General features: G+C 51.7%; 2 protein-coding genes across 4 annotated transcripts in view; one reads left to right on the forward strand and one right to left on the reverse strand.

Annotated features, from left to right (window-relative positions):
- Positions 1–14,799, reverse strand: part of LOC142591114 (uncharacterized) — a 114,217-nt gene extending 99,418 nt beyond the window's left edge. For all 3 annotated transcript variants that reach the window (XM_075703496.1, XM_075703498.1, XM_075703497.1), the window contains exon 1: positions 14,667–14,799. In XM_075703496.1, the coding sequence (XP_075559611.1) occupies positions 14,667–14,768 (102 nt within the window). In that variant the 5' untranslated portion in view covers positions 14,769–14,799. The remainder of the gene's footprint in view (positions 1–14,666) is intronic.
- LOC142590754 (uncharacterized) lies at positions 1,879–13,971 on the forward strand. Its single transcript, XM_075703181.1, has 2 exons — positions 1,879–3,594; positions 13,938–13,971. The coding sequence occupies exons 1-2, from the start codon at positions 2,147–2,149 to the stop codon at positions 13,969–13,971; spliced, it is 1,482 nt and encodes a 493-aa protein (XP_075559296.1). The 5' UTR covers positions 1,879–2,146.
- Positions 14,800–15,466: the final 667 nt, after the last annotated feature.

Raw genomic sequence — 15,466 nt, forward strand, 5'->3', positions numbered from 1 at the left:
GTATGTTCTTTGGCTAGGGTACCTGGTTGCCAATTCCTGTAAGATGGCCTCTTGTTTCACGTTATCGAATGCTTTACGTATATCGACTGCAAGAATATAGTCAGGCATCTGTTTGCGAGACCTACGGTTGATCACTCTGCGAAGGAACCAGAGGCAGTCATGTGTCCCCATGTTCGGCAGAAAACCTGCCTGCGCAGGATGCAAACCCGGTTGTACATATTCGATGTAGTGCTGCATTCTTGTGTGTAGCATTCTTTTTATCAATTTGCAGACAGTTGACTTTAGAGCTATGGGGCGTAGGTCAGCTGGTTTCGTGGGGTTTTTGCCCGGCTTCGGTATAGGGTAGATGAGAGATAGCTTTAGTGAATCTGGCAGTAGTCCGGATTCTCAGGATTCATTGACAATTCTTAAGAGCTGTTCTTGAGCTTCCTTGCTCAGGTTTCGAAGTTCTTGTCAAGTAACTCCAACGTGCCCGGGAGCTGATTTCGTTTTGCTTTGTGCAAGGGCTGCTACGAGTTCAGCCAGCGTAAAGGGTGTGTTCAGCTCATCTTTCGCGTTGTCTATCGTGGCAGAAGGCAGCGGTTCCGGAGGCACCTCAGCAGCATGTAGGAAGAAAATGTGGATGAAGCGGTCCTCCAGCACGGCAGGCTCTTCTCGCAAAAAGAGCTCCGCGAGAGGAGGCGTGCCTTTCTTGCTCCCAAGCAGGCTCCTTAAAATCTGCTATAGCCTTTTTAGACCGGGTTCCCGGGCAAGCTTCGCGCACGTATTGTGCCGCGTCTGCTTCGAGTTGTTGGTATTCCTTGATGAGTCGGTATTGATGTTTAAGGCGCATCAGATCTTTGTGACGCTTTCCTTTATACCAGTATTGCTGTGTGAGGTGATTGACTTTCCGCCATAGATTTTCAAGGTTCATATCCATGTGTGTTGTAGTGTCATCGCATTGGATAGTTTCTCTGGCCTCCGGCCCTGCCTCAGCTATCATAGCGCTGAATTGTTCAAAGTCTGCAGAAGAGTTCCCGGTGGCCATTCTAATTCTTTTTCCAGTCAAAAAACACCGTTTTTCTCCTTTCTCGGATCTTTCTGCGATTGAGCTTGATAATTATTGGTTGGTCACTTCCCCATGTCGTCAATTCTACGTTCCATGGCTTTATGAGCCCTGGAGCGGCTAGTGTCAGACCGGGCGCTGTGGCTTGTTGTCGCGCGTGTAGCCCTATGCGGCTTGGTGTTTCTGGTGTGTTGCATATGTCCGGAGTTGACATTTCTATTGCATCGTGCAGTATGCGTCCTCTCGGGTGAGCTTTGGCGTAGCCCCATGTTTGATGCCTGGCGGTAAGGTCTTCCCCCACTAGAATGGGAAGGCCTCAGGCTTGTGCCTGCACTTTAATGAGCCATTGGTAGGAGTCATTCCGGTGCTTGCCCTTTAAGGGTCTGCAGTACATGGAGACTGCAACCACTAGCCGGTGGCCGCCTGGACATAGCTTTACTGCCCCAATTTCTCTAAAATCATTGCACCAATCTGGTATTTGCAGTTGTGTTGCGGTGCAGTCATGTCTTACTAAAAGAGCAGCTTGGCGTTGCGCCTGTTGGTTTCCTTTGCCCTGGTGTAGTATCCTATTCTGCTGAAAGTTTGGTAACCTCGAATAGTGCATGGTCCCCTTGTTTCCCGTAGAAGCACAACAAGGGGTTTGAATTTTTTAATTTGTTGTTTTAGTGTGGATCCATTCTGCATAAAACTTCGACAGCTCCATTAGATGCATATGCATGTTCGTCATGTTGCTTCTGAATATTTCTCTGAATGTCCGTGAATATTGCCTGCATCTGAGTTTGTATTGCATTCGTTACTGTCTGAAATTCCTCCCGTAGATCCCTAGTCAGAGATCGGCTCCGTGATTGCTAGCCAATTACGCAGTGCTAATTACCTCGTACCAAAGTTTTGCTTGCACCAATGTGTCCGTGAAGGCGAGCGGCATCGACCGATACCAGCTGACCCCAGAGGTGCTTTGCCATATTTCGTGACTGCTTCTACTGCCGCCGTGCGGAGGATTGCTAGGCTTAGGCGTGTTCCGCGGACACTCGGCCCAACAACACCGTCGCACCGACAGCGGCCTGCCGTACACCTCGGCGGCTGCCACTCGTCAGCTCCGAGATGGAGGCGCCCTCTGAAACAACAATGATCGTGGACAATCACATGTGCGTTCAAGTTCAGGGAACAGAGATATCACCCGAGGAATACCACAGCGACGCCGGATGGACGCTCGCGGGGGAACGCATGTCGAGGCTGCGCCAGCGGACCCCCGCCAGCGGCAAGCCCGACGCACCCGGCGGGTGTCAAACAAGCACGAGGTCAAAATTCTACAAGAACGTCAGAGCCTCGGCCATCAAGGCAGCACGCATGCCAGCCATGCCACTAGAAGAAACCAAGATAGTTGTCAGACCCAGAGGGGGACTGGACATCGTCAAGACCGGCACCACCACCGTCGCTGCGGCCATACTCGCTGCGGCCAAGATCACGAGCGAGGAAAGCGCCGCGGACACCATCTGCCCCAACACACAACAGAACATCATGGTCGTAAGTACACCGAACGAAGACAACGCGGCAAGGTACGCTAAAATCCAGGAAATATCCATTCAAGGCAAACCCTACGAGGTCAGCGCATATCGCACGGCACCTCACGACACCGTGAAGGGCGTCATCAGAGGCATCCCCATCGACGCGAGCGCCGACGAGCTAGATAGAAAGATCGTCAACGAGAGGAACCCGCTAGCAGTGGCCTCAAAAAGGATTGGAAGCACGACCACTGCGATTGTGGTGTTCCAGGGGCCCAAGGTACCGAACTTTGTCCGATACGGAGTCACCCTGATTCCGTGCCGCCTCTACAAGAAACAGATCGACGTCTGCCAGCAGTGCGGCCGAGTGGGACACCGCAAGGACGTTTGCCCGACCCCCACAATCAAGACGTGCCTGGCCTGCGGACTCGCGAACCCTACAGAAGACCATCGCTGTACCCCAAAATGTCAGTTGTGCGGAGGCGAACACCCGACCGGAGACCGAACGTGCAAGGCGAAATACAAGATCCCCTACGTAGTGCGCAAGCGACAATGGGAGCGCCGACAGGCCGAACGCCAGCTACTGTCGGAGAGCGATTTCCCGCCACTGGACAAGCCGCCAGCTGCGCGAAAGTCAAGGACCCCATCGGAAAACCGCGCGCCCAAATCCAGAGACAGCAGTTGTTGCAAGAGAAGCCTCAGCAGGAAAACGTCACCGTCACGTGAGCGAGTGAGCTGGGTCGACGCAGCGAAAGGAAACAACATAAGGAACGTGCAGAAAATCACCGAAACCTCGAAGAAAGAAGATATTAATAAGGTCCGGGAGGCAAATGAGCTCCTAAGACACGAAAACGCGGCGTTGCGAGCGACCATCAACAACCTCACGAAAGAGATCGCCGAGATTCGTCAGTTGCTGCTATGCAACAACGAGCCTCTACAGAGACCCACGCCAAGCACAAGCAAGACCGAGGAAACGACAACGAACATCCAGGAGACAGCCATAGAGGAACCGGCACCGAAGAAGCGAGCCCTCGAGGCCACGCACACGCAAACAGAAAACGATCGCATCGACAGCCTCGAAGCGAAATTCGAAGCGACATTCAGCAAACTCGAACAGCTAATCACGACAAACATCGCAGCAGTGACAGCACTGAAACAAACAATGGAGACCTACCGAGCCGATAACACGAACAGATTCGCCTACATCGAAAGGACCCTACAGCCGATGGTAGGCCACCCGACGTTTGCGCCCCTCTTCGCGCATCATCCACCCAACCAGGGAGCCCCGTACACGGCAACGCAATCATGGCCGCCAACGCAACACCAGCAGCAGCAGGTGTAACCGCGTGGCAGTGGAACTGTCGCGGCTTCGGAAGGAAGAAGGCAGTCATCCAACAGCACATCGTACATGCCGCGCGCAAGCCAGACGTTATACTACTACAAGAGACACTAACCGATGCACCGTCCCTCCCCGGCTACAGAGTGCACAAGGGACCGCCCGACGGCAGAGGCCTGTGCACCCTGGTCAGGAAGGGACTCACGTTCGTCGAACATGAGCTGCAAAGCAATCTCAAGATCGAGCACACACTGACCGAAATCATCCCTGGCAAGAAGAGAAAAGGAAGCATATTTCTGCTCAACGTCTACAGCAAGCCATCTCAGAGAAAACAGAGATTCAAGACATTACTGCACAGAGCCAGCACCGCAGCGGGCCGTAACACCCTGATCGCGTGCGGAGACTTCAACGCGATGAACCCTGCCTGGGGCTACAACAAGTACACAGCAAAGGGCCGCGACCTGTACCAAGACGCCACGGAACTCGACTTTACCCTCATCACAGACCCGACACATCCGACGAGAATCGGTAACTCCGTGTCCCGGGACACCACTCCAGACCTCACGTTCGTCAAGAACGACATCCGGGGCGCGATCACATGGAGAAACACGGGGATCGACCTAGGCAGCGACCACACCATCGTGGAAATCGGCATACCGGAACACAACGACACCAGCGTCAAAACACACAGATGGATAGACTGGGATGCCTTTCGAGACGCCAGAAGCCAGAAGAGCGACGATGACGACGAGATCGAAGACATCGACTCGTGGACGGCCGAAATCACCAAGAGCGTACGCGACGCGACCAAAGAGATTGAAACGGGCGCGGAGATCGACAAAGTAGACAGCCGGCTTGCGCATCTCATCGAGGCCAAACAGTCGATACTAAATCGCTGGAGGAAACAACGGCTTAACCGAAGACTGAGAAAGAAGGTGGCGGAGCTGAACCGAGCGATCGAGGATCACTGCCGCGCTCTCTGCATGCAACAGTGGAACGAGATCTGCAACGCGGCAGACGGGCAGATGCATAGCGGGAAGACGTGGAACCTACTGCGGCACCTGCTCGACGAAACGAAGACCAAGTCGCACCAAAGGGACAGACTCGCCAAGCTCATACATCGGGCGGTCTCAGCACACGGCGTCGACGAAGTCACCAGGCGCATTAACGACAAATACCTGCCGACTACACCTACCGAACAACACGCGCCGTACAGCGGCCTGCCTAACGCGAACCTCGATCGTGACATCGACGTCGAGGAGGTACGCGCGGCCCTGCACGACCTCAACAGCCGGTCGGCAGCCGGCCCGGACCTCGTCACGAACAAGGCGCTCAAGAACCTCGATGACGGCTCGATTGAAAAGCTCGCACAATACTACAACAAGTGCTGGAGAGCGGGAGCGCTGCCAAAGCTGTGGAAGACAGCCAAGACCATCCTGATCCCCAAGCCGGGGAAGCCGCCGGACACGGATAACCTCCGGCCCATCTCGCTCACGTCCTGCGTGGGCAAGGTGCTGGAGCACGTCCTGCTCAACAGGTGGCAAGACTACCTGGAACGAGAAGGGCTGTACCCGGCCACTTTGATCGGCTTCAGACAGCATCTCAGCACGCAGGACGCGATGCTGCAGCTCAAACAGCAAATCATCGATGATGGCGGCAGCGCCCGCGACAACAAAGCCATCCTAGGGCTCGACCTGCAGAGCGCCTTCGATAAGGTGAAACACTCGGCGATTCTGTCCCAAGTCTCCAAGCTCAACATGGGGGAAAGATCCTACAACTACATCAAGGACTTCCTCTCGGACAGGACTGTCGAGCTACGAGCAGGCGACCTACAGACGCAAGAGAAGAAGCTCGGGAACACCGGAACACCACAGGGATCGGTCATTTCGCCAATGCTGTTCAACCTGGTAATGATCGGAGTGGCCGAAAAGCTCGGGTGCATCGAAGACGTCAGGCACACCATCTACGCGGACGATATCACGATATGGGTGACCGGTGGCAGCGACGCCCACATCGAGGGCGCGCTGCAAGCCGCCGTCGACGCAATAGAAGACCAGCTGGAAGGCACCGGACTGAGATGTTCGCCGAGCAAATCGGAGCTTCTCATACTCCCACCTACCAAATACAGCAGAGGCAAGACTAGACAACGCGAAAACGAAAAAATCAGAATCGTGACCAAATCCGGCAACGTAATCCCCGAGGTCGGCAAAATTAGGATCCTAGGCATGGTCATCGAAAAGCACGGAAGGAACGGCGAAACCATCACCCGTCTCAAGGCAAAAGCAGCCAACGCGATTCGACTCCTCAAACGAGTCACTTCCAGAAAGACTGGCATGAGAGAGGAGAGCCTAATTAGGCTCGTCCAATCTTTCATCATCGGCCACGTCGCGTACGTTGCAGCCTACCACAGATGGCTGCAACACGAACGAAACAAAATCAACGTGCTCATCAGAAGAGCGTACAAGACAGCGCTGGGCCTGTTCGAGTCCACAAGCACGGCCCGCTTGTTACAACTCGGGCTACACAATACGCTCGAAGAAATAGCCGAAGCGCAACGGACCTCTCAACTGGAGCGGCTGTCCATGACCAAAGCCGGGAGGAAGATACTGGACGATCTGGGAATAAGACGCTCGAACGAGGTGGAGATGAAGCTCCCCGTCCCCGAAGAGGTCCGACGCCAGACCAGAATCGACCCCATACCAAGGAACATGAATCCCGAGTTCAACAAGGGAAGAAGAGCGGCGAGGGCCAAGGCTCTCATCGACCAGCATGCCAACGACGAACACGCGCGGTACGTGGACGCGGCCGAATACCAACGGAACGCCTTCGCAGCGGTCGTCATAGAGGCGTCAACCGGCGCCACGAGGACGGCAGCGAGCGTGAGAAGCACCGAAGCGGAGCAAGCGGAGGAGGTAGCCATCGCCCTGGCCATCGCCGACGCAGACTGCCACACGGTGCTGAGTGACTCAAGACAGGCGGTGCGAAACTTCGCCAAAGGGCGAATCTGCAGGGAGGCTGAGCGCGTACTGCGAGCGGTAAAACTAGACGAACGAAAAGTACGACTCAAGTGGTTCCCGGCGCACGCGGGCGACGCGTCGGAACGCAATGAGAACCATAACGAGACGGCACACGCCGCGGCGCGAGCGCTAACCAACCGCGCCCCGGCGACAGACCGTCCGACATGGTTCGGAACCAAGGACCGCATGACGGATTACAATGAAATCACGAAGGCCTACCGCTTGGCTCGCAGGACTCTTCCACCCCCGCACCCGAGACTGAGTCGAGCGGAGGCGGTAGTACTGAGACAGCTCCAGACCGGATCGCTACCGAGCCCGAAACTGTTAAATCGCATGTACCCCGAGACATATCCGACAGATATGTGCAGAGTCTGCCGGAGGGGGACCGCAGACTACACGCACATCTTGTGGGACTGCATTAAATATCCAGAAGACGCTAACTCAAGAACACTCCCACCGCGGCTCGAGGCAGCCGCGAAGAGCTACGACCGAGACGATCAGCTCTGGGCCGTCCAGCAGGTCCTCGAGGCGCTCGAAAGGCACGGACCCAGCGAGCCGGCAACGGCGAGCGGAGACCCGCGCCGAGTAACGGCACCTTCGAGGATGACGTAGGCCCTCGTCGGGGCGCGCGAGCGCCCAACTGCAGGCATGAATAAAGTTTCTCCAATCCAATCCAATCCAATCCCGTAGGTTCTTCTTGGGGCGCTGGGTCTCAGTGTGTCTTTCCTGCCTTAGGATGCTCAGCATCGGCGCATACACCGAGTCTTGGGCTGTTGGTGGTTTCGGCACTGACGGTGCCTGGTTCTGCTGGCTCTGTGCAGGTCTTGCGTGTTGCAGCTTTCTAGAGTTTGCGGTGGTTTTCCCACTAACTGATCGCCCGACCCGACTATTAGAACGCGTGCGTTTTTCTCGGTCTGCCAGCGTCTCTGATTCACGTTACCGGGGCGTTGGCGGTGGTTGCGTATCACGTTGCTCTGGGGGTAGTCATGGGAGTATTTGCTGCAGCATTGCTCCCAACTTTTGATTTTCCTTTCTTAGTTCTTTTATTTGTTGCTCATAGTGAGCGGATAGCGTGGGTTGTGTGGATGTGTGGATGCGCCAGTACTTTTTCAGACCTGGCCACTGACCTCTGTCCTTCTATGTTCTGCGCGACTTTCTTAACCTTTTTCGGTGCACGGCTAGGACATGCGGAGTTTAGCGATATGTGGCACTGTTTCTGGCATACGACACATAATAGCTCTTCGTCGCTTTCGTTGTCTTCAGTGTGTTTTCTACCACACTGCTTACAAACTTCGTCTGAAGGGCAATACTTGGCAATGTGTCCCAAGCCGTGGCAATTGTAGCAAGCTATGACCTTTGGTCTCTACTGATGCACCCTTGTGATCTCATAATCGAACACGAGCCTGTTTGGGGGACATTCCGTGTTAAATGTTAGCAGCAGCATGTTCGTCTTCCCTAGGCCTCTAGGATATTCTCTAGAGGCCTCTATGCCTCTAGGATAATTGCCGTCTCGCATCTCAAGTGATCCTTGATATATTCAATCGTCTGGCCAGGACGCACCTTGATGACCCCCCGACTGTTCCCCACCTTCTAGGTTGGCGTCCTTTCAATTATTACTTTCTCAGCCAATTTATAATTTTCTCAGCCAATAGTGTCAGCGCCGCAAGCCTCTTCGCTTGTTCTTCATCGCTGACAGTAACCTTTATGCAGTTTGCTGCAAGGTCGTAGCGGTAAATTGATAATTCTGCAAGTTACCAACTTCTTGTCGTCATCTCTAGTGCTCCTGTTATAGCTTGCTTAGGTATGTCATGCACGTGTACCTTGTCATGTGGCGTGATCGAGAGCGCAAAATCAGGTAGACTTAAGGCCAGAATACATGGAGCGAACTTTCACGACGAAGTTCGGGCGGCAGGGAATCTGCCACGCCGCGACGCCGTATGTTCGTTGGGCTGCGCTACATGGAGCGAAGGCACGGCGGCCGCCGCCGGTGAGTCGCTGCGTTGTTATCGGTGTGGCTAGGCAGTTTAATTCGCGCTAAGCGACTACTTCAAATATAGACGAGGCAAATGCGCTGTAGTGAAACACATGAAACTAAAAAAAGAACTTTAACGACAACTATTATCGCTTTTGAATTGCGGAACACTCTAAAAACGCGTAAAATTTTGTTTAGAAATGATTTCTAATGTTTTTTATGTGTTTGAGACATTCATGTGCCGATGTAATTTAAAGAAAGCGGCGATGCTATGCGTTGTGGCAACACTGGGCGGGTAAACAACTTTCGCCTTTCTAACTCCGCGGCTCTGTCCTGTGGCTCAACGCGCGCGCGGCCGAAGCAAGCAGACCCGATAGTAGCGCACGTGAGCTTGTCTCACCATGGCTGTTATTAACTTATTAACCGCTTTGGATGCCATGAATACGAGAAGCGGGAGACCGGCGTGAACGATAGAGCGGGATCGGGATACACGGACAAGCGGGGAAGCCTAGCCGGAAGTCGGGGCGGATAGTGAGACCTGATTGGCTCGCTTGGGGGCGCCGCTCGTTTGCCGCTTCCGGTATCGTCGCCGCCCGACGAACTTTTCTGCGCCAGCTGGATCGGCGGCGAACGACGTTTTCTTCGCCGCCGCGCGTCGCGCGTACGCCGCCGGGCGTCGAACGCCGACTATTCGTCGCATATTCGCTCCATGTATTCTGGCCTTTACCCGCTCGAGGCGAAGCTGTTTGAGCTTGACTTTACTGTTTGGTTTCCGCTTGCTGAAAAAGGACCATCCATTGTCCTCCTTGTTGTCTTCATCGTTGCTATCTTGCTATCATCCTGAATATCCATTTGGCTGTTCACTTGCGACTCCCTCCTTCCGGCCTCTTCCAACGAAGGACGCGCTACGGCGTCTTCGGCTGCAGCTCGGCGTTCACTCGGCGTTTCGACGCTCTCTGCGCGCTTCGCTCTTCGCGTTGTCTGCATTTTGAAGGGGCTATTCAACTTTTCGGTGTCTCTAAGCTTAGGTGAGCATGGAGTTCCCGCACTGGGTCCACTGAAGTGCGAATGTTGCTGTGGTGGCGACATGAAGTCTTGCTCACCTGGCCGGCCTCGCCGAGGCCGCACTCGGGCTAGGCCCACGCGTGGTTAGGCTTAGGTCAGCGGGTCGCCGTCGAAAATGTCCTCCTAGCCGGAAAAAAAGTCAATTGGAGCCGTGAAAAAGCACACCACACTCACAGAAAGTACTCACACTGTCGTTTCTCAGTGTTTTACCACGCTGAATGATAGTTCCACACAAGCTTAAAAGAAAACATCGAAGAGCCAAAGTTGAACACGTCTTCACGCTCTGGCAATCGCAGCGCCCCTCTAATGAAAAAATAACATCACAATTGTTGTGGTCGGGGTTCATGCACAGTGATATCATGTGAGGCAGCATGCGATGAAAGCGCTCTGTGAGCACATTAGTTTGAGGTTGGTAGCTGCTTGCGGATGGTGTTTGACGCATGGAGCGCATCGTCGAGGAGCGTAGACGGAAGGGTATCACCACGGTCACTCAAAAGGAAATGTGGGGCTCCGTGACGTAGAAAAATGGCTTAAAACAAAAAGTCGGCAACCTCCGCTGCGGATCCTGAAGGTAGCGCGGCTGTTTCAGCGTACCGTGTCAACTGCTCGACAGCTGTGACTATCCATCGGTTACCGCCAGCTGATATGGGTAGTGTTCCATACAGGTCGATACCAACGACAGCAAAAGGAACCTCACGAAATGGTACACTTGGGAGCAGTCCACCCGAAGGTAAGGTCAGTCGTTTGCTGTGTTGGCAGCGGAGCAGGACGCCACATATTTCGCTACACTGGTTGCAAGTCCAGGCCAGAAGAAGCGACAGCGGATGCGTTCATAGGTTTTATAGTAACCAAAGTGGCCGGCTCTGGAATCGCCGTAAAAGACCTCCGTATCTGGGCCCCAAGTGATCGGGGAACGACAGGAAGCCAACGGTGTCTTTCGGGATGAAACACGTATCGGTACAGGACCGAATTTTCGATCTTTAGGTTCTTGAATTGCCAACGGAGCCTAGCGAGGTGGACGGGAGGATCTGCGAAGACGTTCCATAATGGAGTGACACAAGAAATAATTACGCTTAGAAGATACAAACTGATGAGCTTGGTTAGATGAGCTTGGTCACGCACTTACAGCACCATGCTTTGTACTAGTTGGCGACGCTTAAGAACTTATCGGGACGTCTTGACCGTTGGATACTCCGTTTACAAGAATGTTACTTCGATGTCACTTACGATTCTGGAAAGAAACACCAGGATGGCGACGCTCTCTTTCGCTGTCTTCTACAACCTTCCTCGAAGGCTGCTTCCTTACCGCCTTCCGTGAGCAAATCTCAGGACGCATTTTCTGTGGCTTAGGGAGCAGCGGGATGCTGTAAACACCCTGGCAGGCGCTGGGAACTTGAGTGACCACTACCGTAGATGTACACATAAACGCTCCCCGTGTTTTCATAACACGCAAGTGCTCAGACGGTGTGCCGGGCAGTTAGATAGGTAGATATTTGAGGGGTATCGGCTTTTAAAAGCTGCTCGTGTATGTGTAAGTGCTCCATCACTGGCACTCACTTATGAAGAAGTGTTGTACCTTAAAAAGAAACTGGTGAATGCTTTGTAATAGCTCGCTGTGGGCGCCTATGGGCTTCGTGCGCAATTGGTTGTCTACTACATGACACATTCATTTATGCCTCTGTATGCGCATTTATTGGAGCATATGGTGTCTTCTTTGCATATTTTTCTGAATAAAGCTTGTCTGTTGAAATCTAGCGCTCTGTCCTGTCCCACATATTTTCCGTTAGTATTGTTCGCGCTATAACTAGGTCACAGCAACCACGTGAATACGACATATAGGCAAAAAGTTGCAACAAATTTACATTGTTGCGCGAATAAATGATATCGTGCCCTCGTAAATAAACCTCAAACATAAAAATAATTGAACGGTTTACCTAGATCTACCTTTAATATGGTATCATTCACAATCAAAATCTGTCCCATGGCACCAACGTAAAATGCCCTGGCGTCATCGGGTCAAAGAAAACATACACCACTTTCTCGGCTCCCGGGGACGTCTCAGGCCTAACGGCGCCAAAACAAACAATCGATCTCAGTCATACCGACAAAACAGCTCGGATGCTTTGTCCTCAGCTTGAGATGAGATAAAGCGATGACTGATTTTACTACTTATTTTTTGCTGCATGGGGGAGAGCAAAATACAATAGCGAATTCAGATCGAAGAGGCCGGACTGGTTGCTGGCCAGTTGTTGCAAATAGCTCTCCCCAGCAGACGTCGCCGCGCTGACTTCCGGGCGTCAAGCGATATTTTCTGGCTGGTAAAAAACCGATGAGGCGACCAGCGACAGCGACGCATGGCCCTCCACCGCGGCAAGATCTGTCGCTCGTCGCCGTTGCTGTCGCTCGAAAATCGGGTGCATGCAGTTGCGCCTAATAAAGGCAGCGTAGTCTAGTGCCAGCTTATCTGCGTTATTCGTCATGCAAATGGTATTGGCCTAAAGCTGGCTATAATAGTGACAGCGATATGGCTCAGTGCTGGTGCTACGCTAGCAAGAAAAAGGCTGCTGCGTTGGCACAATTTTCGCCAGATCTTGGCTTTAACTCTGGGCCAGCATTGAATTGGGTTTCACTTTGCCATTATGCCAGCGTAGGTTCAGAAGTGGTACCGATTTCTGCCAGAATTGGGCTATTGCTGGTCTGCTGCCTGGATTGCTGGCGGCGATCGGAAATCAGTGCCCGCCGTAAAATCAGTTTTCAATCGTCCTTTCAAAGTATAGAACCACCACCCGGCGTTCTCCTGCCGAAGTGCCGTGAATCTACATCTTCTTAACCGTGCCAACTAGCTCGAGTGCAGATGGCACGTGAGAATCAGAAGCGAGAGTCGGAATTCGAAGCTGGAATGGCGGTGCAACGACCATCACGGCCTCACACAAAAAGAGCATACCAGATAGTAAGCCCTAGTCGGTAGACATCTTCGTTTACTGGGTCGGTATCAGTTCTTATAATGGTAATCTCCTGCTGTGCATGCATGCATGCATGTAGACGAATTAACTTAATTTTGTCGTGCATATCATCACACTCTTGAAAATCATGTCGTGGCTTGCCACAGAGATTATGACATACATGTCAATCATTTTATGACATGCATCACATGTCATTAATGTCACACATACATGTTATGACATGTAAATCCAGAATGCGCACATCGGGTTATGGAAATGCATGCCATGCCATTCATTCAATTATATTCATCTAATTAGTGACGTTAAGGTCATGAAATGATTCATTCATGTCAGTTCCGGATTCTACCCATTAATTTTTCAAATTATCCATGATACTCAATGAAATGACCCGACCCCATGAATGACATGACCTGAAAGTCATGGCGTGACTGTAATGAATGGCATGATGTGATGGCATCATGACCATCTCTTTAACTCAATACGTATCAGGATATGTGGGAAGATACATACGCTGATGGCATGGCATGGGGGACATGGCATGGCATGCGCATTTGGTTACGTCATGTCATTGACGTCAGGTCATGCACGCATATCAGTTATTCGTGTGCAGATATATGCCGAGCTAAAGAAACTACCTAGACCATGTCAGCTACCATGTCATTCATACAATTTATGTCATGACAAACATGCAGAGACGAGCATGTGATAGCTTTGATGTCATTACATCACTTGTGCTTCATTTATCTAGTAATTCACGTCATAAAATCCAGGTCATTCATGTCATGAAACGCATCGCATTCTTGTCATTATATTTATGTCATGTCATCTACATAAGGTCATGCCTGCATTTTATTCATGTCCTAATATATAGTGATTATATATCATATAATCGAAGTTATCATGTCATCCATAGGGTTTATGTCATCGCATACATGCCATGTCAAGCATGTCATCTCATTGATGTCGTGGAAAGCCGTTTGTGTTATGTATGCATGCATATTATACCCCCTCCCCATGCCCACTCTGTGTATATGCAGGTCAAGAAACGACTACGAAGGCATCATGACGTAGGAGGCTATAAGATAGTGTCACATGGTGGTGACGTTGAAGAACACAGTTGCAATACTGTGAAGGGCAAAACTAACTTTTATTGGGCGAACCTGTGCCCACAAAAACAGGCTACACTTATAGCACAACGATAGGGGCGAACGCGGTCGGCGATCGTCGAAAATCTGATCAGCGGGTCCAGGGCGTCGACTTTTATACAGCAGTCATCGAATGTTGCCAGACTTATCATTGGGACCCACGTTCCTTCCACAAAGTTCTACACCATTCGCGTCACGCGATGAAATCAGATAACAGATGGTTCGGCAACAACAGACAGCGGATAGAAGCATCGATGACTTTCCAGAAACTTCGGACACTTGCAGGCCCGTCTCGCGCTGTGCGATAAGATTTGATAGGCGGCGAAACGTGGTCGCCCGATAAATATAAGTACACGTGTCAATAGATCAATACACTCAAAACATCTGAACAAAAATTGATACGCATTTAAAAGAAATGGTGCTAAAACCATCGCCCACCGTCAATGTAATCGAACAGACAAATTATTCTAGAAAGCTATTCACATTATTAGGCGAATGATGTGATTGAAGGCGTGCCTTTGTGGGAGTGAGGATATTTAGGTAGCGCGTGATATTTTATTGTGCGATTCCGTAGATATTATTGCCGTTAATCAGTACGGTAGTATACGTGGCTATACTTACAGGCCGGTTCCTTATGTGTGTTGTCTTCGGTGGCTTGAGTGCCACTGTGGAAGGTGACTCTCCTTCTCCTCTCCTACCGCTAGAGCTGCCTCCCACTGCCATCAAAGGAAAAAAAAGACGGCGAGAAACCAGGTGGCCTGCCATTAGTCAGTACAGCACTACTGTATATAATCTTCCAGACACCACAAAACTCTGGCACGACAGCGCGCATCCTTGAAAGGTAGTTTTTTATGGACGAAGGGGAAGCTCTGCTTGGCATTCGCATGAAGCGGTCGCATCTCCCTCGAGCTCTGCAAAAAGATTTAATTTATCCTGGTGAACTTGGTACTGGGCCGTCTAGTTTTGGCAAGGACTTTCCAAACGGTGATTGTTAACTGGTAAGCAAGACATGCGATCATTTGCAAGTATCTACATTGTTCTATTAGCTTTTCGCGTCTCCGTGCTTAAGCCTCGTCCGCCACTCCGCGACGTTGGTGGTAGCACGTAGCGCCATGGCGACGATGGCAGCTGGGATTAAATTTGAAAGAGAAGAGCTCACGTTGGAGGATATGCGCGCTTACGCGGACATGATATATTGATATCTCTACTGATTTATCCTTTTCTGGGGGACAGCATCTGACCCACTTAACAACCTAAAGTTATCGCTCAGTGAAGGTCACGCTTGCATGATTGGAACTGAACGGCATGTTATCGTTGGCTCCATCCGTTGTTTCTTGCACCGAAGCTTCTTAATTTGATTGTATTCTCGACATGAATTGCGTAGTCCTTTCTGGACGACACCTGGCCACCAGTGATTACTC

This window comes from Dermacentor variabilis, chromosome 8, assembly GCF_050947875.1.
Source record: "Dermacentor variabilis isolate Ectoservices chromosome 8, ASM5094787v1, whole genome shotgun sequence".
Classification (NCBI taxonomy): domain Eukaryota; kingdom Metazoa; phylum Arthropoda; class Arachnida; order Ixodida; family Ixodidae; genus Dermacentor; species Dermacentor variabilis.